Here is a 26,317-nt window from a genome sequence, read left to right as displayed (position 1 = left end):
GATTATCATCAAACTTGCCTACTACCTGCTATTTCTAATTCAGAGGAGTGATTCACATCTCTCTCCTGTCGTCTCCGCTACTCACTGGAAGAAATCTGCTGTGAGCTGAGGCAGCGTTCCACAGCTACGTCATCATCTACGGACACCTGCTTCTCGCTGTGCTGCACACGCTGACAGCCTCCCTACACTCTGCCTGAGATGCGAGATGCTTCACTGCCACAGAAGCCTCAGGTTGTCGGCTATACAGGTCAGATTGCTCCAGTATTCCGGACTCATGTTTCTTTGTATGCTTTAGCCTGCAGTTGCCTCTTAAACAGCTCTAGTGACCTATCAGCATATTCTATTACATGCCTTCATGGTGTAAGGCTCCAGTTATACTTACTCCAGTCTGTTTTAGCAGTTCACTTAAACATTTGCCATCAGTGTGATAAGTTGTTAAATAACCACTGTGTAACAACTGAATCCACAAACGGCACATATTATCTCACAAGGGTAACCTTTATACAATCCCTGGTTCCCTTTGTGTAACAAACTTATACACAGACGCTGTACTCAGTTATTTAAGGAATAATTGTGGGTTAATCTTCCAGATCTTAGTAGGATAATTGTTGCCATAATCACATCATTACAACGAGTCAGTGGGACTTAGACCTCCTAAAAGGATTACAACTCATTCCACTACAGCGGTGACTTCCTCTTGGGCATTTAAGAACAAGGCCTCTATGGATCAGATTTGTAAGGCGACTACCTGGTCCTCCTTACATACTTTTTTTCAAAATTCTACAAGTTTGACGTTTCTGCTTTGGCTGAAGCAGCTTTTGAGAGAAAAAAAAGGATGTGGTCCCCCTTTCCTTTACCCCTTCCGTTATCATTCGGTGTCCTCTAGAGCTTGGGTATAGTTTTCCCAACAGTAATGAATGATGCCATGGACTCTCCTCATATTAAGAAGGAAAACATAAATTATGCTTACCTGATAATTTCATTTCCTTCTGTATGAGGAGAGTCCACATTCGCCGCCCGTATACTCTAGTGGGTGGGCCAAAATTTGTTTTTCTCTTCTGGCACCATTTATACCCTGATATTTCTCCTACAGTTCCTTGTTCCCTTGTCAGAATGACTGGGATATGAGGGAAGTAGGGGTAGTATTTAAGCCTTTGGCTGGGGTGTCTTTGCCTCCTCCTGATGGCCAGGTTCAGTATTTCCCAACAGTAAGGAATTACCTGCTACTGCTCTGTCTGATGAATGAGTGGGGAAGGGGGAGCAGAGAAAGCACTGAGATGACTTGTAGTGGAACTGAGTATAAAAAAAAGGTCAGATAAATGTGCTCCCTTCTAAAACAGTTTTTATAAATTTATATATAATGTATATAAGGTTTTTATTCTTGTTTTAAGTTTTTTTATTGTTTTATTTAACATTGTTGAAATTTTCTTTGACAAAGGCAGAAACAGACCATTAATCAGCCCATACACACAAACACACACACATATATACACATATATATATATATATATATATATATATATATATATATATATATATATATATATATATATGTGTGTATGTATGTGTGTGTGTGTATATATATATATATATATATATATATATATATATATAATGTTTCAATGTTTGGCCTGATTTATGGTCTGTTTCTGCCTTTGTCAAAGCAATTTTCAACAATGTTAAATAAAACAAGAATAAAAACTAAATATATATATATATATATATATATATATATATAGTGGGTGCGCGTGTGTATATGTGTGTTTGTGTATATGTGTGTTTGTGTATATGATTTTGTATGTAAATAAATAAAGGTGTGTGTTTATAATTATTTTATTAACAGTTACTTTTTAACAGTTTAATATTTTATAATTAACTAAATAATAGTAATAATATATGTGTGTTTGTGTATATTTGTGTGAGTGTAAAAGCATGTGTATCTGTGTGTATATGTGTGTGTGTGCTTGCATCCATCGGTATGCTGATGAGCCATTGAGTTATTCATTAGGTCCGCCACTGGACAGATCATGTCCAAAAATTGCCTAACCTCACCCCCAGTCCTGGTTCATTACTCAGAACACCACCTCCACCTTCCCCTGCCCCGACCTCGCTCATGGAACACCCATAACTACACTTACACCTACCTTGTTCCCATGTGTGGAACACCCACAACTCCCCCAGTGTTCCCCACCCCAGAACCACCCCTTTTTTGTGTGCTTAATTTTACAGTGAGTATTATTAAACTAATAAAGTTTTGACTGTTTATATAAATTGTTTATTTGTGGATTCCCTATGGCCTCTAGGGAGAGAGGGGGGGAAAGTGGGATTGACCCTAAATAACCTATTGGTACAAACCTAAGTGTGGACAATAGGTAGTGCCTTATGCCAAATAATGCAAATTATTTTTAGGAAGAAGGACAGAGAAAGTGAAGCATATTGGGCACACTTTATTGGGGGTCAAAACCAATGCTATGAGTAGTGTGGTGTGTCGTGTATTGGTTTAAAACTTAACTTTTACTTCAAGTATATTTAATAAAAAAGGGAGTGGAGTTATCCACCAGTGAGATTAAAATGACAAACAAATAAAAGATGTGTCCGAGTGATACTCGGTACACAGGAGCTCCTCTCAGGTGTGATACAGTGATCAGTCTGTATCACAAAGTCCGGTGTCGAGCTTAGACAATAATTATCAATGTCCTCACCTATATGATAAGACTTATATTTGGGGTACCATCATCATCAGTGGTATTATTAAATATATTACTCCAATTATATTAGTAGATTTTCTATACGATCAATGGAGTGTTATATCTGTGGGTTTATAAGGCAATATAAGAAACGGTGATCCTGCCTGTAGTATTCCACTGTCCTAAGACTTTCCGTAGTCTAAATCATTCAAATAATATTATGCTACAAATAGGGGAATATAAGCAACGGTAATCCTGCCTGTTGTATACCACTATTATAAGACTATCCGTAGTCTAAATAATTCAAATAATATTATGCTAACATTCGCTTTTTCAAACATACACTGATAATATCGTAATGGAATAGTTTCCAGATTAAATGGTACCACGAGAGTTAAAACTATAATAATAGGGGGGGCGGAGCCAACCGCCTGAGAGATCGGTCGCACACAGCAGGAGCTCCCGCTCTAGATCTAGTCTTTTGGGGCAAAAATATCGGCTAGTACAGTGTTTCTCGACTTTAACGAAGATCCCTACTAGGCTACACTGTAAAGTACCCGATCCAGTGAATATGAGACCCTACTTTTCTCTTTTACTCCCAATCTAAGCCCTACAACGCAACCATTCAGGGGAAGAATGCTGGAGCAGTTGATGGCAGACCTGAAACAGTTATAGCAGGATTTACAGCTTCCAATATTTAAGAGGTGGCTCCCAACTTATTACTACCTAGCTAAATTGAGCTGTTGAAGCAGTTGCAGCGTGGACAGCGGCTGATATCTCAGAAACTTTGTTAAGAATAATGGCGATTGGGGTAGATTGGGAGACACAGGCTTTGAGCTTCATTGAGGCCTCTCACCGGCTCCTGGAAAAGCTGCTGCCTAGGATCTCTGCTAAGCCTACTCATAGACTCATACCTGCAGCTCAGACAATACGAGCAAATGATACTCCCATAACAGCAGTAAAGTGTCTATCCGCAAATGCTACTACCCTCCAAGCAGCAGTGGAAGCTATACCCCAAACTTTACAGACGACCACGTGGCCTCCGATCCGGAGATACCGGAGAGAGCCAGAACTGCATCGGCAGCAGACTATGCGGTCTACAATCACTTCCCCCAGCACAGAGCTACTGAGGTTCAACTATGCCCGCAAAATGGATTTACCTGAGGACTTCTGGTCCATTGCAAACCCGGATCTACATTTGGAGCCCCATTGGCGGAATGGCGATATCGGCAGTTACCTGTTGCAGCTGGCTCAAGATAAGCCCTCGGCCTTGCGCTCTGGAGTGGGGTAGAAAACTCTTCCTTTTGGTATGCTGCGCCACAGCGCTTTTCCTCACCCAGACTGTGAGTTGCCCAGAGAGACCAAGTGTAAATGCGGACATTTGACATTGGCTATGCAGAATTGACTTCTTGGTCTCTCATTATTGCATGATAACCTTTTGTTTCATTTACAGAGAACTTAATAATTATTTTCTTCAGGTTTCCTAGTGTGCATGGAATTGCTTTGCATATCACAACATGCTTTCGTATACATATAGTCTGTGGCTAGAACGCAGTATCTAACCATTTTATAAGACACTTCCACACTGTTATGTTTTATTGTTATTGTGCACATGTTTCTAGGTTTATTTAGGCAGCCTGGAGAGCCAGTTGAGTAGTGTATTTCAAATTACAAGTATAACTGAAGTGTACCAATTCTCTGCTTGCACTTCACTGGCCTCTCATGCCAGTAGCTAATTGCCCAAGTTCCAGTTTTAAGTATATCCTAACTACACTGGTCCCTGTTTCTCAACGCATATCATAGCTGTTTTTTCTGTGCGTCATTGATTTAGGAAGCTACCCCACGGGTTGCCTCAGAGCTAAATTCTGCAGGTTGCTGTGTAGTGGCTATAATTATGTGAATATCATAATGGTTATATTAATTGTTTACACTGTTATCCTCTGTGTGGAATGCTGGACTCACTTTGTCACATTCTCTACTATATAGCTTTGCCTGCAACTGCTAGAGATATTTAAAGTTCCTACTAACACAGTTGCCCACTTATAAACAATTTAGGGGGTTTGTCAACTTGCTTGCTACAGTGACCTTGCTGCTGGAGCCTAAACCATCGGAAGGGACATAACTACTGTGGGCATACTCCTGTATGAATATAATATGGATTTAATAGTATCCTGAGTTGGGTCCGTGCTATATATTGAACTCTCTTTACCACTGTACATACCCATTATAAAAGGCATGACTTGTTAGAGTCTCTTTTAGCAGTAGTCCTTACAGCCCAGTATAACACCTTGTTTAGTAGCTCCCCCCTTGGCTCAATATCCACCCAGCACCTTTTTTATTTTATTTTTTCCATATATACCTATATGTTGTACATCATTAATGATTCACTAGGCTTCTGGCCATAATAGAGAAGGATGTCCACAATCTACTGATCTGGTAACACCAAGTATGCACCCTTCTCCTGCTTTTTGTCTACAGATAGTTTGGGGGCTTGGATGTCTGCGGCCGGGATGTCTAAGTCCACTAACATATTTACAGATATCATATGTAGATTACATACAGATCAGGGGCCTCAGAGTCAACATTTAGTGTTGGCTGGACTTACACTGACCTCGCCACTCAAGATCCATGTACTTCAATTCTTTTAAATAAGCTTTATGGATAACGCCAAATTTATTAATTTAGTCATTAAAGCTAAGCTCAATAATAGCCAAGCGTACCACCTACCTATCATAGCTCTATAACCATCTTATTCCCCCCCCATATTGTGCTTTTTGGGCAGTGTGAGCTAATTGTACCCTTTATCCTATCTATCATATTAAGAGTTTTGAGTTGGTCTTCTTAGCAAACATGATTCTCGCATCCAACTGAGGTTCCCATGATAACCATTACTTTTTTGACCACTAACGCACAGGATATATATGTCATCCTTCACTTCACATGTATTAGCCATACGCAAACAGCTTTCTAATTAATATTCTACATTTATATTCTTGACATTTAAATATTCAGCTCACCACCTCCCCCCCCCTCTATATAATGTACCTCTTCTAAAAGGGGCTCACTAAGCGGTTTTTCTAGCTTGTACCGCACCTTAATTACCCTCTCTCTTTTCATAGCCAAACTGTCTTTAATGGCAGCTAAAAGGGATTGAATCTAGTTATGTTTGCATGTTTTTCTCCTGTTACAATCCCCTATAGTTTGTTAATCTAAAAAATTTTCAAAATCTGAGGTAAATAGAATTAGACCCATGAGTGGTCTTCTTTATTCCAGGTAGTCTCCTATTGTAGCAATAATCTAACTTGGTTGTGGGTCCAAGAGCGGCCCTTTCAATGAGTAGAGGAGCTTAACTTATCGTTGGCATGACCGTATTGTGTTACTATAAAACAGTACTAACGATATTTTGCTTGTTATCTTATTGGCGAACATTACTAATAACGTCTATATTCACGTCATATCTATTGTTTGATGAACCTTATATTATATAACCTGTGATAACACTTATGGAATGTTTTAATATCTTGTTGTATGCCAAATTTCACCTCAATAAAAATTATAAAAAAAAAAAAAAAAAAAAAAAAAAACTATAATAATAGCCTAAGTCTGAGCATGTCGCTCCAACAAAGTGAGGCTGAGAACAGCCTGAGTAAGTAGTTTTCTAGGCTAAAATTGTTTAAGTTTTAACAATTGTTTAAATTTCTAATTTTTAAAGTGAAGAATAAGGTGCCTAAAAGAGGCCAACAATTAAAGCTACAAACAACCGGACTTGTGAGAGAGGAGCAGTGCGAACGCCTAACACAAGTCCGGTTGTTTTAAAAAGCGAATGTTAGCATAATATTATTTGAATGATTTAGAATACGGATAGTCTTATAATAGTGGTATACAACAGGCAGGATTACCGTTGCTTATATTCCCCTATTTGTAGCATAATATTATTTGAATGATTTAGACTACGGAAAGTCTTAGGACAGTGGAATACTACAGGCAGGATCACCGTTTCTTATATTGCCTTATAAACCCACAGATATAACACTCCATTGATCGTATAGAAAATCTACTAATATAATTGGAGTAATATATTTAATAATACCACTGATGATGATGGTACCCCAAATATAAGTCTTATCATATAGGTGAGGACATTGATAATTATTGTCTAAGCTCGACACCGGACTTTGTGATACAGACTGATCACTGTATCACACCTGAGAGGAGCTCCTGTGTACCGAGTATCACTCGGACACATCTTTTATTTGTTTGTCATTTTAATCTCACTGGTGGATAACTCCACTCCCTTTTTTATTAAATATACTTGAAGTAAAAGTTAAGTTTTAAACCAATACATGACACACCACACTACTCATAGCATTGGTTTTGACCCCCAATAAAGTGTGCCCAATATGCTTCACTTTCTCTGTCCTTCTTCCTAAAAATGTTTATATAAATTGAACAACCACAGCCTAAAGCTAAAGATTATCATAAGGTCACTGCTTCTTACCCTATCAAAACATCTCACACTGATTTATAGTCTGTGATGATTAAGACATCATGTTCTCACCCAACTGGCTGAACATAAGACGGGCAGGGCTGTATGTGAAGTTGCTTGTGCATTGTTAAATGAGGATGGTGGATGCCACCTCTCTTGCCCAGAATACAGATTTACTTGTTCCCTGGCTGAGAACATTATCCACACGCACCTTGTTTAATGGGGCCCTATAACTTGTTTTCATCAGTAATCAGTAATTTAGTTTACAATGATGTAGTAATGTTTACATTCTATGACATGTTTTTTTTAATTTGTGATTTACAGGTAAATAAATTTAAAAATACAAAACGGAAGATATTTTTGAGTATAAAAAAATGTTTTTTTTATTTAGATAGATTATATTATAAAGAATAAACAGTCTTATTTTTCTTTATTCCATTTCTTTTCATGTAGACAAACACGTCAATAGTTCATATTCATCCTTCAATACAGGAAGCATCAGAATGATACCGCAAACTCCAATAGTCTTAGACACTAATGACTATTCACAAACATTGGGGATATCACCGCAGATATTTAAAGGAGATGATGAATTGGCAAGAACTGGCCAGCAATCACTATGTACAGAGAGTAATTTAGTCATCAAACAAGAGGACAATATTTATGACGTATCTAGTGAAATTATTATCCCAGAGGATAAACCACACATATTTACTGAGTTTTCAAAACATATTAAAGAAGGGAAAAGTCTACACTCTAGCCAAATGATTCATACAAAGGAGCAACCTTTCCAATGTACAGAATGTGAGAAAAGCTTTAGATGGAAGTCACATCTACTAGAACACTACAAAATTCACACAGGTGAGAAACCACACACATGTACTGAGTGCGGCAAATGTTTCACACGAATGTGTCATCTGAAAACTCATAAAATGATTCACACAAGAGAAAAGCCTTTCACATGTACAGAGTGTGGAAAAAGTTTTACAGAAAAGAGTGATCTGAAAAAGCATGAAAGGAGTCACACAGGAGAAAAGCCTTTCACATGTACAGAGTGTGGAATAAGTTTTACAGAAAAGAGTGATCTGAAAACTCATGAAAGGAGTCACACAGGAAAAAAGCATTTCACATGTACAGGGTGTGGAAAAAGTTTTACACAAAAGAGTGATCTGAAAAAGCATGAAAAAATCCACACAGGGGAAAAGCCATTCATATGTACAGAGTGTGGAAAAAGTTTTACAAGCATGAGTGGTCTGAAATATCATGAAAGGAGTCACACAGGAGAAAAGCCATTCACATGTACAGAGTGTGGAAAAAGTTTTACACAAAAGAGTGATCTAAAAAAGCATGAAAGGATTCACACAGGGGAAAAGCCGTTCACATGTACAAGGTGTGGAAAAAGTTTTACAGAAAAAAATCATCTGAAGACTCATGAAAGGATTCACACAAGAGAAAAACCTTTCACATGTATAGAGTGTAGAAAAAGTTTTACAAATATGAGTAGTCTGAAATATCATGAAAGTATTCACACAGGAGTAAAGCCTTTCACATGTACAGAGTGTGGAAAAAGTTTTACACAAAAGAGTGATCTGAAAAGTCATGAAAGGATTCACACAGGAGAAAAGCCTTTCACATGTACAGAGTGTGGAAAAAGTTTTACACAAAAGAGTGATCTGAAAAAGCATGAAAAGATTCACACAAGAGAAAAGCTTTTTACATGTACAGAGTGTGGAAAAAAGCTTTATACAAATGAGTAGTCTGAAAACTCTTGAAAGGAGTCACACAGGGGAAAAGCCTTTCATATGTACAGAGTATGAAAAAAGTTTTACAGATAAGAGTAATCTGAAAACTCGTGAAAGTATTCACAAGGGAAGAAACCTTTCACATGTTTAGAAAGTGGAGAAAAAGTTTTTATTGAAATCATGTATCGCAAAACACCAAATATTTACACACAAATAAACTTTATATACACAGTGTACAAACCTTTTTACAATTATCCTAAGAAGGAAAAAACTCTCTAAATAGAAGCATCAAAAGAAATGTTATTGTAAATAATACTTTCTAAATCCCAGTTATAAAAGCCTCAGATTGGAAGTGCTCTCCTGCTGTCCTTTGTTCCTCTATATATGTGATAGAATCCAAACACCACACAGGAATATACAAATCTGTCCTCATACTGTAATGCTCGTGGGATATTCCTCTATCAAACCAAACTTAGCCAGTATTCTTCTTATCCCAGTGTCAAGTGGAGTGATAGGAAATATCCCAGAGAAAGTTTGTAAAATGAGGTAAGCAGTACTCACAGTAGGCAGGACAGTCCTTAGCGGCAATAGGAAGGAAATCCGGCAGAATAGTAGTTTAGGGGTAAACCAATAGAAGGACCAGGAACAAGCAGGAGACAGCATCAAAGGGAAATCCAACGGTATAACAGTTCAGGGGTAAACCAATAGAATGGTCAGACAAGCAGAGTTCAGCAACAGTATATCAATCCAGCAGTTTAGGGGTTAACAGGCAGAGTGGTCAGACAAGCAGAGTTCAGCAGCAGTATATCAATCGATCAGTTTAGGGGTTAACAGGCAGAGTGGTCAAACAAGCAGAAGCCAGCAACAGAATATGAGTCCAGCAACAGCCATAGCGAGCGGCGGCAGCGTGACATAGCCCTCTTCCTAGGGGTTATCTCCGAGAAGTCGGCTTGGAGCGATGAGCAGCATGAAACCTGGAGACCAAAGAAGGAGCATGCACATCACGGTCAGGAATCTAGGAACGATCTGCCACAGAGTAACCCTTCCAATGTACGAGGTACTGCAGTTGCCTGCGTCTGTATCTGGAATCCAGGATCTTAGCAACCTGATACTCAAGTTCACCATGAATTAAGAGCGGAGGAGGTCTGAGTTGATTATATCTGTTCTTGAAGGCAACAGGAGACAGTCTTTTAAGGACCTTGTAAGTGCCGATAAACCTAGGACCTAGTTTGTAACTGGGTTGACGTAGACGAATATGTCGAGTAGTCACCCAAACACGTTCACCTACCGAAAAGGCACGAACAGAAGCTCTATGATGATCAGCAAATCTCTTGTATCTGGAGATAGCTGAACGTAACTGAGAGCGAATACGTTGCCAATGAGTAGTGAGGTTAGTGACGTGTTGGTCTGCAGCGGGGACCCCTGTGGACTGAGCAGAAAGAGGAAAGACACAAGGTTGGTAACCTGCTGCGTCTTGAAATGGAGAACATCATAGAGAAGAGTGCCAATGAATATTCTTTGCCAGCTCAGCTAGGGGTAACAATTCAGACCAGTTGGTATGGAGAGAATTAACAAATGTTCTGAGATGGGCTTCGAGAGGCCTTGATTCACTCTCTCAGTCAGCTCATTAGTCTGAGGATGGTAGCCAGAAGACAAGGAAACAGTGGTTCCAATCAACTTGCAAAAGGCTTTCCAAAAAGTAGAGATGAATTGTGGACCTCTATTGGAAACAATATTCACGGGAATGCCATGTAATCATACCACATGTAAGAGAAAAACAGATGATAATTCTTGGGCAGGTGGCAGTTTCGTTAAGGGTACAAAATGAGCCAATCTGGAAAATCGATCCACCACAACCCAGATAACTGTATGATGGTCAGAAGGAGGGAGATCCACAATGAAATCCATTTTTATGTGTGTCCAAGGTTTTTTGAGGAATGGACAATGGTTGGAGTAAGCCAGGAGGCAAGGATCAGGGAGTCTTATTGGCAGCACAAGTCATGCAGGCTTTCACATAATCCTGAGCATCAGACTTCATGGTAGGCCACCACACATGTTGGGAAAGTAGCTTGAAAGTTCTTGTTAAACCAGGATGTCCTGACAGTTTACTATCATGAGCCCTGGATAACACAGGGGTGCGTAGGTTTAGAGGTACAAAGAAGACATCAGGAGCCGTGGGGGCTTCAGGAGGCTTTCTAGACTGGGCATGTTGCAGTCTTTGAAGAAGAGAGAGCAACTACACAGGAGGGGGGGTATGATGTGTTCAATTGGAGCTTCAGAAGAATCACTGGACTGAGGAAACTGACGGGAAAGGGCGTCAGCCTTTTTATTTTTTGTCCCAGAATGATAAGAGACCACAAAGTTAAATCGAGAAAAGAACAAGGCTCACCTGGCCTGTCGAGGATTGAGTCAATGAGCAGTCTCTAGGTAAGTCATATTCTTGTGGTCAGTGAGAATTTGAATGAGGTTGGCGGTACCCTCTAGCCAATGACGCCATTCAGTCAGGGCCATCTTAATGGCTAAGAGTTCACGATTACCCACATCGTAATTCCTCTCTTCAGGAGTAAAGACTTTAGAGAAAAAGGCTACAGGGTGCAACTTGGAAGTTAATGGATCTCTTTGGGTTAAGACTGCCCCAGCTCCAATCTCAGAGGCGTCAACCTCTAAAGTGAACTGCAGGTCAGGATCAGGATGGCGGCACACAGGAGCAAAACAAAAGGCTTTTTTCAGAAGAGAGAAGGTATTCATGGCTTCAGGAGGCCAATTTTTTCAGTCTTTGTTCCGTTTAGTCAACTCAGTGAGTGGAGCAACTATCTGGGGAAAGTGTAGACTGTCCCTGTAAATACATAAATAAACTGATCTAACATATTGACACATTATTGCACCTTTATATCCCTTTAATTAACAGAGATAATTAATAAAAATATATTCTAGGTAATCAGTATCTTGGTAGATTTGTCACAATCTTATCTTCATTAAACAAGTATTCACAACAAGATAGCACAAAGCTAGATCTGACTAAAGGGACAGTAAACACATTGGGGCATATGTATCAAGTTCCGAATGGAGCTTGATGCCCCGTGTTTCTGGCGAGCCTGCAGGCTCACCAGAAACAGCAGTTATGAAGCAGCGGTCACAAAGACAGCTGCTCCATAACCTGTCCACCTGCTCTGAGCAGGCGGATAGACATCGCCACAATACAACACGATCGGGTTGATTGACACCCCCTGCTGGCGGGCCATTGGCCGCGAGTCTGCAGGGGGGCGGCGTTGCACCAGCAGCTCTTGTGAGCTGCTGGTGCAATGCTGAATACGGTGAGTGTATTGCTCGCCGTATTCAGCGAGGTCTGGCGGACCTGATCCGCAGTGTCGGATCAGGTCTGCCAGACCTTGATAAATATGCCCCATTGAGACTGTAATATAAACTAGGTATTCCTAGGAAAACAACTTTACCATATACTTTCATTGTCTAATAGTATTGTTATATCAGCTGTGTGCTGGGATATTATCTGTGTGTCACAAATGTACAGTGACTAATAATGCAATAAACACACAGAAATAACGTCACTGACTCACTATTTAATGTCTAATAGTATTGTTATATCAGCTGTGTGCCGGGATATTATCTGTGTGTCACAGACGTACAGTGACTAATAATGCAATAAACACATAGAAATAAGCTCACTGGCTCACTATTTAATGTCTAATAGTATTGTTATATCAGCTGTGTGCTGGGATATTATCTGTGTGTCACAAATGTACAGTGACTAATAATGCAATAAACACATAGAAATAAGCTCACTGACTCACTATTTAATGTCTAATAGTATTGTTATATCAGCTGTGTGCCGGGATATTATCTGTGTGTCACAAACGTACAGTGACTAATAATGCAATAAACACATAGAAATAAGCTCACTGGCTCACTATTTAATGTCTAATAGTATTGTTATATCAGCTGTGTGCTGGGATATTATCTGTGTGTCACAGACATACAGTGACTAATAATGCAATAAACACATAGAAATAACGTCACTGACTCACTATTTAATGTCTAATAGTATTGTTATATCAGCTGTGTGCCGGGATATTATCTGTGTGTCACAAATGTACAGTGACTAATAATGCAATAAACACATAGAAATAACTTCACTGACTCACTATTTAATGTCTAATAGTATTGTTATATCAGCTGTGTGCTGGGATATTATCTGTGTGTCACAAATGTACAGTGACTAATAATGCAATAAACACATAGAAATAACTTCACTGACTCACTATTTAATGTCTAATAGTATTGTTATATCAGCTGTGTGCCGGGATATTATCTGTGTGTCACAGAGGCACAGTGACTAATAATGCAATAAACACACAGAAATAACTTCACTGACTCACTATTTAATGTCTAATAGTATTGTTATATCAGCTGTGTGCCGGGATATTATCTGTGTGTCACAAACGTACAGTGACTAATAATGCAATAAACACATAGAAATAAGTTCACTGACTCACTATTTAACACTGAAGCCATTTAATGTTTCTCCGTCCCCTGCAAGTGATCCACTTGCTTGCGGTTTGTCTGGGCATCACTCCCTTTTTCGCTACTAGTCACTTCTGGTCATGGCGAGTTTCCTGTGTTGCTTTAGGTATCCTCCGGCAGCTGCACGCCAACACTTTTTTTTTTATTTTTTTGATAACTTTATTTATAGAAATAAGATCCATTACATACATGACACATTGGAGACAAGAAACATCAATGCCAAGTTGTATACATAAAGTTGAGAGCAGTGTACATTACGTGAAACGTAGTTCAGATGCCTAAGAATATGCATACTTATATTTGCCATGTAGAGGCTAGGATCAACGTTTCTGTATTTTATATAAACAAACAATGAAACAACAGAACAAAAGCAAAAATAAAAAGTCAAAAATAAAATAAATTACAAACTCACTTACCCAGAGTGCCTCCAGATCACCCCCACAGACCAATTCCTAAATGAGGAGGAAAAAAGACAACAAGGGAAAGGATAGAGGAGGGAGGGAACTCTCTCAGCAGAATATGCCTATGTGACTAAAGTGTAATTAAGATTGGTTATCTGGAATGCACCAGTTACCCTTAAGGTTTTCATTTAAAACATAGAGACTATTTTTAAATGGGTAAATGACACTGTATCTGACAACAGCTGGCAAGTACTTAAGGTAAGCCTCCCATTTATGAAGAAAGCATTTAATTTGTTTTTCTGGGTCTCCTTTTGCGTCCACCTGCTCAACCAGCATTTTAGTATGTATGTTATTAACTAGCCGTTGAAAAGGGGGTATCTTATTATTTGCCCATTCCACTAAGATTAATTGTTTTGCTAACATAATAACTGTGGATATAAAGATATCATAAGCAAGATTGTTATCCATCAGTATTAAAAATATTATATGTTGGGTCGAGAGACGAATCTGTACCTTTGTCACTTTTAACAACCAGTAAGAATTTTTTAGCCAAAAACTTTTCAACTTGGGACAATCCCATAGCAGGTGAATCCAGCCTGGAGATGGATAAGTGCATTTATTACAAATATTTTGAGCTCCAGTTACCCATTTCGAACAAAGACCCGGGGTTAAATAGGCCTGTTTTAATGTTTTCATATGAGATTCTCGTAGGTTTGCTGATAGGGTCACAGATTGCACCTTGTTAAGACTAGCATTAACAAGATCCTCATCCACAGTCAGGATTCCATAATCAGCCCATTTTGATAAGATCCTCTGCACAGCAGAGTCCTCATACTGTTGAATAAGGTTATATGTGTTTGCGATTTTATAGGAGCCTAGTTTTGCCAGTATACAAAGTCTGTCTATATTGGTAGTGTCACGGATACCAGACGGCTAAGGCTACCCCCCACCCCCCCTACAACCTCACCCCTGTTGTTTCTCAGTGGTTTTTGGGCTCCCCAGAGCAACCACAATCTCTGGAAGCTTTTGGTTGCATGGTTTTGTGTTCCAAACTTGTTTAGAAAAGAGCTGGTGTATGACCAGGAAAACCCTCCTAGGCTGGCCGGGCTCCTGGAACTCCCGGTCGGCCGCCTCACAACGGACACCCGCCTAACCCCTCTCAGGCTGTCCAGGCTCCTGGAACTCCCGGTCGGCCACAGGACAGCAGGACACCCGCTAACTTTACCCCTGCTCACTCCAGCAACCATGTGCCCCAGAGCTCCGCTCTTTTGGGGATTAGTAGCCCCTAGGGAGGACAAGAAGTGGGCAAATTACCGGAGGGGAGCTCCTTTGGCAACCGGGGGTTTTGGACACCCCTAACTCCATAACTTCAACGGACTGTAACTCCGGTCCCCAGTAACGAATCATGCTGATTTTTGGACTGTGAAATCTGGGGACCGAAAGCTTTAAAATGACACCCTGTAAGTGCCGCCGCTCCACCGGGATCACCCCGAAACTGCCACCCCTAGGTATTGAGATTATGTGGGACTGTGACTCCTATGGAGGCGCCGGTCAGTCTGGAGGGGCGGGAATGGCGGTAAAATAGTGGGATTGTCCTTTGTGTTATCAAGATGAGATGTGTGTATAAAAGGACTGTATGTTTTACAATAAAATTAGTTCTTGTCTAACCTGAATGCTAGTCTGTCTAGTTATTTGGGTTGGCTCCAGCTAAAATCACTTTCTTGGGCTACATAGCAGCCTGTTGCAGGCAAAGGAAGGACCCTCTGGCAGAGCTACTCAGTCGGAGTAGCTGGAGTCTGCCACAGGGTGGGACCCTGAGTACTGGTGCTGTCGGGCATCAGGGGTGGCTACAGGCTGTGGTCACTTGCCAGCTACATAGCTGCAGTCGGCAGGGAGGAAGCAGGACCCGTTTGGTGGAGCTACCCAGTCAGGGTAGCCGGGGGTATCCGTCACATTGGCTGGCAGCGGTGGGATCTGCTTCTTTCACACAGTTTCTGCTGAGGAGACGTACCACAGTAACCGGTAAATATGGAGGCAGAGTTCCTAGGGAGAGTACAAAAGATGCTGACTGGAACAAATGATCCTTGTTCAGAACAGGACGTTCTGGCATGGAAGAACCTTGCCCTCCGAGACCTCTGGTGGGAGGCTCTGCAACAGGAGCAGGAAAATGGAAAGGTCCTCCCCATGAATGACACAAGATTCCGGGTTCGGTGGACCGTGAGACTTCCTTTCCTGGGAGAACAGCCAAAGAAGGAATGGCTAGCTGTTCTACATAGACTGATCCAGCAAGAGATGTGGGTGGATGACAGCTATCGGGCCCTCTAATGGCTCGCTATGCAAGCACAGCCATGGCTGGAGGAAGGCTCCCCCACAGAGGGCTTTGGCTTCAGTGGCCCTGGATTGCTGTTTACAAAAAGGACAGAGGACCCACAGTTTGGGAGCGAGACAGACCAGCGTCGGGAGGATATCTCTGGGCTCCAAGAGGAACTGCTGGATCTCTTGGAGGAGACCTGGCTGCTGGACGATCTGGATTTTATAATTGACCAGGAAGAGGCACTGGTCAAGGAATACAAGAGGCTGCTGGATCTCGCTAAACAGCGTGCCAGGGGCATACAGATCTGGGGTGCAGCCCTCTGGCATTCATGGAGCTCGACTGTGGAGGAGTGGCAGCAAAGAAAAAGGGAACCAGGGCTGCTGGATCCTGATCAGCAGTCTGGCTCTGAGCTTATGACAAGGGAGCCACATCAGCAGAAATGCTGACAACAGGGCAGAGAGCCGCCGGCCTCTGCCGAGCACCTGTAACAGCTCCAGGAAACCTAGGAGCGGAGGTAGTCATCCTCCCTCCCCTTACAGAGAACCCCTTGCAGGTAGAGATGGATGTCAATAACTCTCCCCAGCGGCAGAGCCAGGAGCCGGGACAGGAGACAGTCGGTCTCTCTCCCCAGTGGCAGAGCCATCCCCTGGGAGCGGAGGTAGTCGTCCTCCCTCCCCATAAACAGAACCCCTTCCTGGGAGAGGAAACAGTCGGTCTCTCTCCCCAGCGACAGAGCCAGGATCTGGGAGAGAAGACAGTCGGTCTCTCTCCCCAGCCGCAGAGCCATCCCCTGGAAGCGGAGGTAGTCGTCCTCCCTCCCCGTAAACAGAAACCTTTCCCGGGAGAGGAGACAGTCGGTCTCTCTCCCCAGCGGCAGAGCCAGGAGCCGGGAGAGGAGACAGCCGGTCTCTCTCCCCAGTGGCAGAGCCATCCCCTGGGAGCGGAGGTAGTCGTCCTCCCTCCCCGTAAACAGAAACCCTTCCTGGGAGAGGAGACAGTCGGTCTCTCTCCCCAGCGGCAGAGCCATCCCCTGGGAGCGGAGGTAGTCGTCCTCCCTCCCCGTAAATAGAACCCCTTCCTGGGAGAAGAAACAGTCGGTCTCTCTCCCCAGCGACAGAGCCAGGATCCGGGAGAGAAGACAGTCGGTCTCTCTCCCCAGCGGCAGAGCCATCCCCTAGAAGCGGAGGTAGTCGTCCTCCCTCCCCGTAAACAGAACCCCTTCCCGGGAGAGGAGACAGTCGGTCTCTCTCCCCAACGGCAGAGCCAGGAGCCGGGAGAGGAGACAGTCGGTCTCTCTCCCCAGTGGCAGAGCCATCCCCCTGGGAGTGGAGGTAGTCGTCCTCCCTCCCCTTTCAGAGAAGCCCTTTCAGGGAGAGACGGGTATCGATATCTCTCCCCAGTGGCCGAATCCCTTTCTGGGAGAGGAGACAGTTGGTCTCTCTCCAAAGCGGCAGAACCCCGTTCAGGGAGCAGAGACAGCCGGTCTCCCTCCCCAGCGGCAGCACAGTTTCCCATGGAGTGGAGGTAGCAGACCTCCCTCTCCAGCAGTAGATCTCTTTCTCGGGAGAAGAGACAGACGGTCTCTCCCCTCAGTAGCTTGGCAGGGTCTATACCCTTTTCTTGCCCTGGAGTATATCTCACAGGGGGGTACCTGCTCATGCAGTTGGTGCCACAAGTTTGGGCACCTGAGTTTTGCCTGCCCCACCAAGGAGCAACTTCCACCAACAGCTGGGAAACCGGCAATGGCTTTGTTGGATACCCGCCCCTGCATTTAGTGCCACCAGTTTGGGCACCCGAGTCTTGCCTGCCCCACCAAGGGGCAACCTCAACCTAAAGTCTGGGGTGGGTATACAGCCGGGAAACCGGTACTGGCTTTGTTTGTGGTACTAAACAGAGTGTCAAAGAGGGAGACAGTTTGGCCATGGAACTTAAGGACACTGGAACTTGTGGAACAGCAATTGTTTGGGAGCCGGCCTTAGCAAACTTGTTTGGGACTTTGCATTATGTGACTATCCCTGCTCCCAGGGCGCACGGTATAAACGCCACCAGGAACCCCCCAGGATGCCCCCAACTCAGGAGAGATGGGATAACCTCTCCCAGCAACCGAGAAGTGGAGGGCCACCGTCGGACAGCCCCTGGCCAACCCATTAAGGGTCTAGCCGGGTCTGCCAAACTGGAGGGGGGGAGATGTCATGGATACCAGACGGCTAAATCTACCCCTCACCCCAACCCTACAACCTCACCCCTGTTGTTTCTCAGTGGTTTTTGGGCTCCCCAGAGCAACCACAATCTCTGGAAGCTTTCGGTTGCATGGTTTTGTGTTCCAAACTTGTTTAGAAAAGAGCTGGTGTATGACCAGGAAAACCCTCCTAGGCTGGCCGGGCTCCTGGAACTCCCGGTCGGCCACCTCACAACGGACACCCGCCTAACCCCTCTCAGGCTGTCCAGGCTCCTGGGACTCCCGGTCGGCCACAGGACAGCAGGACACCCGCTAACTTTACCCCTGCTCACTCCAGCAACCATGTGCCCCAGAGCTCCGCTCTTTTGGGGATTAGTAGCCCCTAGGGAGGACAAGAAGTGGGCAAATTACCGGAGGGGAGCTCCTTTGGGAACCGGGGTTTTTGGACACCCCTAACTCCATAACTTCAACGGACTGTAACTCCGGTCCCCAGTAACGAATCATGGACTGTGAAATCTGGGGACTGAGAGCTTTAAAATGACACCCTGGAAGTGCCGCCGCTCCACCGGGAGCACCCCTAAACCGCCACCCCTAGGTATTGAGATTATGTGGGACTGTGACTCCTATGGAGGCGCCGGTCAGTCTGGAGGGGTGGGAATGGCGGTAAAATAGTGGGATTGTCCTTTGTGTTATCAAGATGAGCTGTGTGTATAAAAGGAGTGTATGTTTTACAATAAAATGAGTTCTTGTCTAACCTGAATGCTAGTCTGTCTAGTTTTTTGGGTTGGCTCCAGCTAAAATCACTTTCTTGGGCTACATAGCAGCCTGTTGCAGGCAAAGGAAGGACCCTCTGGCAGAGCTACTCAGTCGGAGTAGCTGGAGTCTTCCACAGGGTGGGACCCTGAGTACTGGTGCTGTCGGGCATCGGGGGTGGCTACAGGCTGTGGTCACTTGCCAGCTACATAGCTGCAGTCGGCAGGGAGGAAGCAGGACCCATTTGGCGGAGCTACCAGTCAGGGTAGCCGGGGGTATCCATCACAGGAGGTTCACTAGACAGCAGACCATCTGCCTTCAACTTAGTGATATAATGTCTACACTGAAAATAAGTGAATCTATGGGTGTCAGGGAGGCCATAGGATTGTTTGAGTTCCTGAAAAGTAGTGATCTCTAAAGATAGTGGATTAATGAGTTGTTTGAGTGTCGTGAGATGCTGTGATTGCCATAATTTGAATGCCTTCATAGTGTATCCCGGTAGGAATTGTAAGTTGCCTTGAATCGGCAAGTACTTGCTAGCTTATTTTTACCCCCCATAGCCTACAGCTCTCAGAGGGTCCTTATATAAAATATGGTTTTGTATATGTGGAGGTAAAGATGTAATGTCTGCATGGGGAAGGAAAGCTATATGTATTGGTTTAATGAGGTTAGCCTCAAACTCCAAGAACGTAAAATGACCATTTCCAACCAACCCAATATTATTTTTGTTATTGTGGCCCAATTATACCATGATATGCTAGGAAGGCGCAGCCCCCCTTTATATAACGGCGTTGCTAGATAGGTTTTCCCTATCCTATGTTTCTTCCCTCTCCATATGAGCTGCCCTAGAGCAGATTGTAAAGAATTGGTATCTCGTTGAGTGAGGAGAAGTGGTAACATCTGCAGAGGGTAAAGAAGTTTAGGTAATGTGACCATCTTAAAAAGGTGAACTCTGCCTGAGAGGGAAAGGGATATGTTAGCCCAGCCCGATAATTAGTTTTATATTTTGAATATTATCCCGAAAATTGAGGTGGTATAATATATTAGGGTTTACAGGTATATGAATACCTATATAATTAAATGAACCGTCTGTAGATTTAAGCCCTGTATCTGCGATTGTAGTGTTTTGTGTGTTTTGTAACCATGTGACCTCAGATTTGTCAATATTAATTTTATAGCCTGGAATGGTACCAAAATGATTAATTATGTTGAGAAGGCTAATTAAGTTAGTATTAGGGTTACCAACAAAGAGCAGTAAATCATCTGCATACAGTGACAGGTGCTGAGGATTGTTAAATAACTCCAGAACTTCGCTATTATGTCTAATGAAGCACGCCAGAGGCTCTAAGTCGAACAACAGAGGGGAGAGAGGGCAACCCTGTCTCGTACCCCTCTGCAGCTCAAATGAATGAGAAAGCCCACTATTGACCAACAGGGACGCCCAAGGAGCGCTATATAATCTTTGGAGGAAATCCGGAAAATAACCTGTAAGGCCAAATTTTGCTAAAGATGTCTGTAAGTGGTCCCACTCTATCCTGTCAAATGCCTTTTCCGCATCGAGTGCTAAAAGGCATGCATCTGGTAATTTAGTAGGATTTGAGGAATATTTGTTTTACCAATAAAAAGATGAGATAGCTAGAGTTTTCCGAATATTTTTTACCAAGGATCTGCCTGTTACAAATCCAGTTTGGTCGGTAAGTACAGTAGATAGCAGAACCTGTGCCAATCTGTCTGCTAATATTTTGGTGAGTAGTTTATAATCTCCATTTAGCAATGAGATTGGTCGATAGGAAGAAGTGTGAATAGGGTCTCTGTCTGGTTTAAGCAGAAGACAAATATTGGCCTCTGCAAATCTGCTGTCTATCTGGGTGGATCCCTCCAAGTAAGCTGTATATAAGAAGGACAGGGTGGGAGCTATCTCCTTCCCTAGGAGTTTATAATATTCTGAGGGCAAGCCATCAGGGCCTGCAGCTTTCCCAAACTTGGCCTTCCGTATAGTCTTGAGGACCTCTTGTGGGAGTATGCGTTCATTAAGAAGGGATTTTTGCTCCTCTGTCAAAGTAGGGAGACGTACATTGTCCCAAAAGTGAAGTTTTGCTTCCAGATTAATATTTTGGCTAGTGTATAGGGAGGTGTAGTATCTTACAAACTCTGCCATGATCTACTTATCATCTGAGGTTACTTGCGAGTGAGAGTTAATAGCTAATATATAAGATTTGGGACTATGGAGTTTTACGAGATTCGCTAATAGTTTGCCTGATTTGTTACCATGTCTATAGTACCGACCCTATCTATGAATGTTAAATACGTTATCTTGTTGGGCTAGGAAAGTGTCTCTAGTTCGTTTAAGGTCATAGTATTGTCGTTTGGATACGGGTGTGGGTTCCGATAAATATGTATTATATGCCTCTGTGAGGTTTGAGAGAAGTGTATCATCCACTTTCCTAATGTTTTTATTGTAATGTGCTGTAAAGGACATGATATGACCTCTCATCACCGCCTTGGAGGTATGCCAATAAAGGTTAGGTTTGTTTGTGTGTTGGTCATTGTCAGATGCATAGTGTGTCCAAGAAGTTTTTAGATGTTGGTGAAAGTTAATATTATTGTATAGATAGGATGGGAATCTCCACGCCTTTTCTAAGGGTTTAATAGACATTATTTGGAGCGTAAAATAAATTGGGGCATGATCTGAGATCGTAATTTGACCTATAGTTGCACTACAGATCTGAGGTGTTATCACCGAGGAGGTAAGGAAGTAGTCAATTCTTAACAAGGTATTATACAATTTAGATAGGCACGTATAGTCCCGCACCACTGGGTTCTGCACCCTCCACACATCTTCTAGGTTTAAGGTGTTTTTAAAGGAATTAATCAAGGCTGTTTCTCTTTTATATCCCGCAGAGTGTTGTTTTTGAGAAGTATTAGTTACTGCAGGGTCTTTAAACCTATCTAGAGGAACTGCTTGAGCTAAATTAAAGTCCACCTCCCCATAATTATTGGGGTGTCATAAGTGGATAGCTTTGCTAAAAGGGTTACCCAAAAAGCTGGACAATGGTCATTAGGACCATAGATATTACATAAGGTATAAGTTTGATTGGTAAATTGTAAGAGTGCTAAAATGTATCTACATTTCTGGTCTACCTCCACCCGTGAGAAAGAGACAGCAAGGCCCTTCCTTACCAAAATTTCTACTCCCCTTTTTCTTCCCTCAGTAGGAGAGCATAATAACTGACCTACCCATCGGGATTTTAGCTTTTCATGTTCCTCAGTAAACAATTTGGTTTCTTGAAGCAACGCTATATCTTTGTGTAGTGTGTTTAAGTGTTGCAAAATCATACTTCTCTTAGCTGGGGACGTAATTCCCCCAACATTCCATGAAATTACTTTAAGTCGTAAAGCCATAAGGCATATCCAAAAGGGGATCCAGCTATAAGACTATATAATAGCAGCGACACTAACACTGTAAAAATATTAGTAGAAAAACCTGATAAGGCAAATATAGGTGAATGTTCTAAAGGGGAAACCCGAGTTGTGGTATGGATGTTCTCAGCATCTATGTACAGTTTATTACAAATGCCAAGCATCCTCAGCAACACTCTCACTTGGTCTTGTATGGGATTCTCACCATCAGTCCTCCCAGAGGCAGCAAGACATCTGAAGCAAACAGTGGTACTTACTGTTAGGAGATGTAGGGGAATGTATCCTTGATATGTATGGCCTGCGGGGGGGGGGGGGGGGGGGCAAAACTGCAAGCACTCCAGAGACACCCTGATAATGAAAAGAAAATGAAGCAGTAATTAGAAATGACGATAAAAAGGGTACAAACAAAAACACATCTTAGACATAGTTAGGCCACCTTAGTTGACAAATTCCAATAGAATTCTCTATTGCACAAAGGACGCCAAGCCTGAGAGTGTATATGTAATAATGTAAAGGAATGTAGTGTGATTGTATTATATGTCTAAACAAATAAGGCCTTGATCTTGAGGGTCTCACCCCTTTGAGAAACAGGGACGTCACAGAAGCCTTTAAGGTGTGACCCAGTTGCAAAATATAAAGGAAAGGGTGCCCATGTCCATAATAGGAAAGTACTATAACGCCCAGCTTAAGCCAAGAAGGGTATGATAAATGAGGACTGATATTTGGAGAAGGGGCATATGAAAATTGGAGGTTCATTTTTTTTTCCCCCGTAACACTTGTAGATAAGGTGCAGGGCTAGTAGGCTGTGTAATTTCTGTGTTAACAACAATAGATCATGGACTCCATTCCCTATGCAACACAGTGATATCCATAAGGCAATATATAGTGAGGAACAGTAGTAACTTAAAGAAAGAAAAAAGCTGGAACTAAGTGAGCTAACATAGTGTGATTATACATTCACTGTATGGGTTATAAAACCAACACAGGTCATCCCTGCAACCTCTTGACAACAACTTACAGTGCAAACAATACATACTCTCTGAAATAGAAAGCGTAAAGAAAAGACACAGCTACAGCTAAGAGAGACCGGAGAATCGAGGACTGTATGTGATCTTAAGAGACGCTTGTTTACTTTTTAATCCTGTAAGTGCAGTATATTCATAAGCGCAAAGTGGAAATAAATACTTTTACCTTGAGTCGTGGTTGCGCTCTCTCTTCTTTTTGTTTTATAGTGATATACATGTATAATATACTATGCATTTTCTAATAGGACAAGGTTTATGAAAAATATATCACAAATACCCAGTAATATGGCCTCAACCATTGCCCTGTCTTTTTTCGGAAGCCAAGTAAGCCTGCACTGCTGCAGGCAAATGAAAGATCTTAGGCCCAGAGATAGTCTGGAGTTTCAATTTAGCAGGAAACAGAAGGGCCACCTGACGACCCTGTTCATGCAGTTGGGAACATAGTGGTGCAAAATCTTTGCGTCTTCTGGTAACGTCCGCTGAAAAGTCCTGAAAAAGTAGAAGACGATGTTCCTTGAATTTAACCTCTTTAGCTGCTCTGTAAGCTCTCAGGATAGCCAACTTGTCCTGACAGTTCAGGCATTTGAAAATGACTTGGCGGGGCCTTTCCTTTGGGATACCCAGGTGTCTGTCAGGGCCTATCCAATGTATTCTTTCAATGTCAATTGGCAAGTAATCTGGAGACATTCCTAGAAGTTTAGGAAGTGTGGATGAAGTGAAGATTAGTAGGTCTTTGTCTTTAACCGTTTCAGGCACTCCAACTATACGTAAGTTATTTCGCCTATACAAACACCAACCAAAGAAATCAGCGCAATACTCACTCAGTGACTTAATTAATCCAAAATATAAAAAGATTAATTTAAATATGTATATATAGTGTATTTAATATTAATTAGTACATATAATAATATTAGCACATATATCACAATAATTCCTTGTTATCCTGATATAGTATGTTGAATTCACAGCCAAACAATTAGGATTGCAATTTTTTTCACATATATGGCAGTCCAATACAGATAAAATCTTAAAAAAACTGTGAACAGTCTTGATGGTGAAGAATGCATATTTAGATCGGAGGTTACTGGGGAAAATTTCCCAATCACCAGTTGTTTGAAATGTACTACTACATATGTGATATACTTGCTAACCTGTACATCGTGCCACCTACAATATGTAGGCCTCACTACTAACGAGGTAAAAGTTCGAATCAGAAACCACCTGTCTACTATACAGGCAGGTGAGGCTAGTACTCCACTGGTTAGACATTTTGCCCGCTGCCATGACAAAAACATTAGTACCCTGAGATGGCAAGCCATAGAAAGGGTTTTCTTCCCCCCCAGAGGTGGCGACCGTGAGAAATTGTTGCAGAAGAGGGAGATGTACTGGATTTTTAAGCTCCAAACTAGGGTGCCAAATGGTCTCAACTCTGAATATGACTTAATTAATTTTTGGAAATAGTAGTAATTTGTGGGGCTTTTGTCCGGTAGTCATCTCCCTCTTCTGCAACGTCTTCATTTTCTTTTCTCCCCACGCTCTTATATTCATTCATTTACTCAATATAGCAATTCCATAGCAATGTTTACACTTATACATTTGCAGTTTGGATCATTTATACATAATTATGCAAGTGCATGTACACTAGTTAATACAGCCCCTCTCATTAGAGCAGCTATCTGAGAATATCTATGTGTTCTAAAATATATAGGAGTTCAATATTTTATAAGAAAGTAATTGTCTACATGGATTAAATAAATGTATACAGATAAACACACATGTATAATAATGACCAAACATTGGTTCACCTGGATGCGTTTTTGTGCAAGAACCACAGTTGTTATGACCGTTATTACTATCTTCATTTGTACACTTTAGTGAGCTATATGTATGAAATATGAAAAGTATACAAAAATTTCTGTGATGTAAACCAATACATTTTCACACTTTATCCACTTTATGGTTTACACTTGATACTTTTCTTAAGCAAGATGTTTATTACAATATTTATTTAGCTTACCATTTTCATTAGTTATTTAGCTATTTAGTTCACTTAAGTTTCCATTCTCAAAGCTCAAGTATTTCTTCATTCATCAAATATAGGCCTAGATTTGGAGTTTGGCGTTAGCCGTGAAAACCAGCGTTAGAGGCTCCTAACGCTGGTTTTAGGCTACCTCCGGTATTTGGAGTCACTCAAAATAGGGTCTAACGCTCACTTTTCAGCCGCGACTTTTCCATACCGCAGATCCCCTTACGTCAATTGCATATCCTATCTTTTCAATGGGATCTTTCTAACTCCGGTATTTAGAGTCATGTCTGAAGTGAGCGTTAGACATCTAACAACAAAACTCCAGCCGCAGGAAAAAAGTCAGTAGTTAAGAGCTTTCTGGGCTAACGCCGGTTTATAAAGCTCTTAACTACTGTGCTCTAAAGTACACTAACACCCATAAACTACCTATGTACCCCTAAACCGAGGTCCCCCCACATCGCCGCCACTCTATTACATTTTTTTAACCCCTAATTTGCCGACCGCCACCTACTTTATACTTATGTACTCCTAATCTGCTGCCCCTAACACCGCCGACCCCTGTATTATATGTATTATCCCCTAATCTGCCCCACCTGCCAACACTTATTAACCCCTAATCTGCCGACCGGACCTGAGCGCTACTATAATAAAGTTATTAACCCCTAATCCGCCTCACTAACCCTATAATAAATAGTATTAACCCCTAATCTGCCCTCCCTAACATCGCCGACACCTAGCTTCAAAC

At 42.1% G+C, this 26,317-nt stretch overlaps 1 protein-coding gene across 1 annotated transcript in view; it reads left to right on the top strand.

Moving 5' to 3' along the window:
* LOC128659984 (zinc finger protein 585A-like) overlaps nt 1–26,317 on the top strand; it is a 523,622-nt gene that overhangs the window by 137,308 nt on the left and 359,997 nt on the right. Inside the window, exon 6 of the mRNA XM_053713577.1 lies at nt 7,627–8,841. Coding sequence (XP_053569552.1) covers nt 7,627–8,841 — 1,215 coding nt within the window. The remainder of the gene's footprint in view (nt 1–7,626; nt 8,842–26,317) is intronic.

The sequence above is a fragment of the Bombina bombina genome, chromosome 5, assembly GCF_027579735.1.
Source record: "Bombina bombina isolate aBomBom1 chromosome 5, aBomBom1.pri, whole genome shotgun sequence".
NCBI lineage: Eukaryota > Metazoa > Chordata > Amphibia > Anura > Bombinatoridae > Bombina > Bombina bombina.
The sequence above is the reverse complement of the archived record's forward strand: the minus strand, read 5'-3'. Positions and strand labels throughout refer to the sequence as shown.